This window comes from Adiantum capillus-veneris, chromosome 18 (assembly GCF_014529385.1).
Source record: "Adiantum capillus-veneris isolate H3 chromosome 18, ASM1452938v2, whole genome shotgun sequence".
Classification (NCBI taxonomy): domain Eukaryota; kingdom Viridiplantae; phylum Streptophyta; class Polypodiopsida; order Polypodiales; family Pteridaceae; genus Adiantum; species Adiantum capillus-veneris.
In genome coordinates this window covers 131,457,256-131,461,954 of record NC_140948.1, presented here as the reverse complement: position 1 = coordinate 131,461,954, position 4,699 = coordinate 131,457,256, and the positions used below count along the sequence as shown (strand labels likewise).

General features: G+C 42.3%; 1 protein-coding gene across 1 annotated transcript; it reads right to left on the bottom strand.

Annotated features, from left to right (window-relative positions):
* Positions 1-332: 332 nt before the first annotated feature.
* On the bottom strand, positions 333-2,332 carry LOC147436426 (uncharacterized). Its single transcript, XM_086488162.1, has one exon. The coding sequence runs from the start codon at positions 1,608-1,610 to the stop codon at positions 474-476; it is 1,137 nt and encodes a 378-aa protein (XP_086344288.1). The 5' UTR covers positions 1,611-2,332; the 3' UTR covers positions 333-473.
* Between the last annotated feature and the right edge of the window lie 2,367 nt (positions 2,333-4,699).

Sequence of the window (4,699 nt, the reverse complement as noted above, 5' to 3'; positions counted from 1 at the left end):
TTCCTTGCATGCCACTCTTGAGTGGGGTGGTTGACTGCTACAATTGGATTGTCAATTCATCAAATCGTGTGCATAATTCAATTGTGTGTTGCTTCTGTGGTGTTTGTAAGTGCAATGAATTATCTTGTGCACAAGTTTGGAACTGCGTTGAGTCCAAGGTGTGTCAAGGACAAAAAGTCTTATGGGGGGTCATCCATTTGACCCTAGGCTAAAAGGCATGCATCGATCCCCTTATAGCATTCCACAAATCCTTTCTAGACAATCGAGGGTAAAGAGGGTAAAAATCACATGTGAAATATATTTTTAATAGAATGGGTTAGCAAACAAACGGGTGTCCAATTTATTAGGTTAATGGGTGGGTCGTTTACAAAAGGAGAAAAGACTTTAATTATAAACATGTCAAAAGGATCAATTATGGACATTTCCTAATAGATTGGTGTTAGTCAAGGTGCTATAGAATGGCCGGAATTAAATTATCTATCCATAGCTAGGCTACTTGGTAAGCCCGCAGCTTGAAGCACTGCACTCGTGGAGGCTAAGTAAGAAGTTGTCTTATGGTCCGAGAAGCCCAGGTTGAGCTTGCTGGGACGGCAGCCTCCCACACGGGACGACATTTGGCCGAGCGCGTCCTCATACAGGTAAATGGGCTGGGCCACATGCTTGTAGGCCGAGGCAAAGAACGGGTATGTTAAGAGGTTTGGCAAAGAGGGCACCACATCGTGCTTGTTCACCACTCGGTAGCTGAGGCCGCTGTCCTTCACGACGTGCCTCTCAAAGTCCAATGCAAATGCTGCGTTTCCCACGCGAGGTGAGCCGATGGTGATGCAACCTATGGTGGCGCCGGAGAAGGCCACCTCTCGGCACCACTTGGCACATAGTGTGGCGAGAGCGCCGCCGAGGCTGTGGCCCACGCATATCACGTTGCGCACGTCCTGGGCCTGCATGCCGAGATTTTGCAGCACCAGGGACAGATTCTGAGAGGGGACGCTGCTGTCCGTGACATCCTTGAGCGCCAGCTGGAAGCCCCGGTGTGCTCGGATGACAGCGGGTGAGGTGTACACGGGCTTGTCGCTGGCACCGTCATACAGCTTCACAGGCTCCTGGCCCTCTGCCAAATCCGTGAGCACGTCCGCAAACCCCGTGTCCCACTCAGTAGGCTCCGTCCCCCTGAAGGCCATCACCACGCTCTCATCGTCCAGGATGCTGACGTGCACCTCCGTATCCGTGCGGCCCATCACGCCTCCGAAGAGATGCGAGGTGTCGATGACGTTGTGGATGAGCTGGCTGCGCTCCACCATCTGGAAGTCGTCTTTCATGCTGGTGCTCTTGTAGGCGGCCGCTGCCATCTCTATGAATGGCAGGATCTCTTCCAGCACTTCAGCCGCATCCTCCCCAATAATATAATTGTCGGTTTCCTCTACAATATCGAGCTGATCGCCGTCAGAGTCGTAGGCCGCTCTGTGCTCTGGAGAGAGAGCTGGGCATTGATGTGCATAATTATATGCCTTATTGTCAGATATATTATTATGAAGAGCTACGTCTCCAGTATTATTTCTGATATTCAACCTCGCCGGCTCATGAGCTGCGGCTGGCTTTAGAAATGGCCACATGCAGGCCCGCCCCTTGATTAGCAGATGCTAATTATATGTAGCAGCTGGATATAATTTGCTATCACTGGATATGTATGCGGGGGGCTATAAGTAATCAATACAGATTATTAGCAGGGATGAGAGGCGCACAGCAAGCTGCAAATAGAATTATAAGGTGGTGCTGCAAATTACTTGCGCGACGCCCACTCCTCCTCAATTATTGTAAGGCTGTGCAGGAGTTTTGGGGGGATCGTATTCCCTAGCTTCCATTCCTTTATACCTTGAGGCTTGACTTGACTGTACCTGTTGGTATAATTTGTCGTTGGCTGACCACTGTTGAACTTTGAAGTTTGAAGTGGCTTAAGCTTTTGCCGCAAGGTTCTTCACCAGGTACGCGGGCCCACACGATGGTTCCTTTAAGCTTCTCGGGGAAGAAGCTCATGCACGCCGCGGGCCCCTGCACACTAATTTGCTTGCATTGTCAAAAGCAATAAGTGAGATGATCGTTACATAAAGTCGGTTGACCGACAAAGTATTTTAGGAACCAATGGAGAAAAGAGAGCGTTGGAAACCTGTCAATTTTTTGTTGAAACTTTGAGGGTTCATGTCGGTTTTTACGCTAGAGTTTAAGGTTTTCGTCGTCGGTTCTTACACTAAAATCCTTTAACACTAGGTTGGTAACACAACAGGACATAAAAGTGTCCTTTCAGGGTTTTGAAAAAAACCTCCAAAACCATAGTAAATCCACTCATTTTGTAAAATCCTTTCATGAGGTTATAGTTCAAGGCCTACTACACATGGAAAAAATAAGAAACTTGTAAAATTTCTCATCTTTTGGTCACACCAAGCCTCCAAAGTTGATGGATCAGTGCATTTTCATCAAAACAGTCATTTCTTATGTTTTGTTGCATAAAAATAAGATTAGGGCATTTTGTAGGACTTGATATAAATTCCCTAGTTAACTTCAATGGGTTGGTGATCAGAACATATGATTGCTTCTCACTCACTATTTTTTGTTTTGCCAAAATAAATAGGTATAAAATTAAAAGTTGAATTTTTACTATTCTGCAAACCTATCATCAATGTTTCTATAGCCACGCTCAATACAAATAATATAGGCATGTTTTCTTAGTTCCCTATTGTCCTTTATGTTCATAAGGAGCCATGGAGCATGTCAACAGAATAATAAATCTCTTACCAAGGGGAATCTTGGGGACAAAGATGAAGTGCTAAATACAACAGACATGAAAAAACTGGGTTCAACATTATGAGTTGTAGAATCCCATAGAAACTATTTAATATATAGCCAAATTTGATCCTTATGACTAGATATGGATACTACCTACAAAATGCATGTGGTTGTCACAAGAAACTAACAATATTGAAAAAGCTATACTTGATATACTAGAATGTTTTATTTTCTTCTATAATTGAAAACATCAACCATCGTTGTGTACTATGCAAAATAGGGTATTAGGTGCCCCAAAACTCAAGGAATATTAGCTTTATGTTACAATATGCGACATAGAAAATAAAAAATGCATTTGGATATCATGAAATCCACCAAAAAAATCATAGAAGAGCTAAAATTGGCTTAAAAAACAGGATTTGATAATTTTTGTAATTTGGTCATAACTTACAAGTTTAATTTTTATTTCTCCCTAGAAGCATCACGACATGTTGAGGACTACTAAAGATAGTTCTCTAGCATTATAGACCTCACAAACATGAATTCTAGAGTGGTATAGTTGCAAAAAGTTGAAAAAAGGCAAAAACACGACCCGTTTTTTTACACAGTTTAGGTTGTGAAATGTTGTGCAAGGACAAGGTTAAAGATGGAATTGATATTCCAAAAAAATGTCGAGTTTTTTCAACTCATGAGAAAACTTTCTAGATAGAGAGCACCTCAAAATCCATTTTGAAACTCTTGACATAATTCAAGGAAAATGGTCACTTAACAGGACATAAAAGTGTCCCAGGACATAAAAGTGTCCCATTACCAACCTAGTGTTAAATGTAGCCAGTTTCTTTGAAGATGACTCTCCAAACTAGTCTGGATTTTTCAGACTTTGTCCTCTAGAAACACATTAAAGACCCGTTTCTTTTGAACACTGGCCCAATAGTTCAGATCGGTTGATTTCACTGGCACGTTTGCCGTGCAACACGATTAACGCTTTTGCTCCATATTTTTTTGAATCTTGAATTCGCTAGGCCTTGCATTGTGGAAGGTGCCCGTACATGCACATGTACACACAAATTGAGTCCTTTCCATGGGCCCTTGTATACAATTATTAGTCATGGCTCCCATCATATGAGCAGACTTGAAGAGGAGGTCGACGAATTAATCAGCTTGTGCATGATGTAAGACTCATATACCTTGAACTTTGAAGTCTTATACAGGTCATGCGAGGAAATTCACCTCGCGTACGATGAATTTTCCCACCTATAAGTACATGCTCGTATGATGATATTAGGGCGTGGCCACACGAGCATAGTTATCCATTATCAAAAACTATGCCCACACTATGTGCAACGATTCGTGCTAGTGAAGAACCATGCCAAGCAGCAGAGAACTGTGTCAAGAGTTGCCTCCGTCATTAATCGTATAGTACAACTATGCCTCCCCCATCATAGCCAAAAATAGCTATCTTCAAAAGTAGCTCATAACTATGCAACGTATGACCACCATCTTAGCCTCACGGACCCATACAATGGCATGGATTGTTTTCTATCTCATTTTGGCTTTTGCACAATCAGATTTTGAGAAATATATTACAATCTTACTCTGAGTCGCAAAAGCTCAAGTATAGTACAACTATGCCTCCACCCTTTTCCTTGCGTGACCATAGCTAAACATAGTTATCTTCAAGTGTAGCTCATAACTATGCAATACTTGACCACCACTTAACCTCACAAACCCATACAATGGCATGGATTGGTTTTTATCTCGTTTTGGCTTTTACACAATCAGATGCATGCTGTAAAATATATCACAATCTTACTCTGTAAAATATATCACTAAAATGGATCAGTTTTGCAAAATCCGAACATCTTAATTTTGTTTGTACATAGGCTATCAATAGGAGTATTTGCAATACGATCAAGAACTT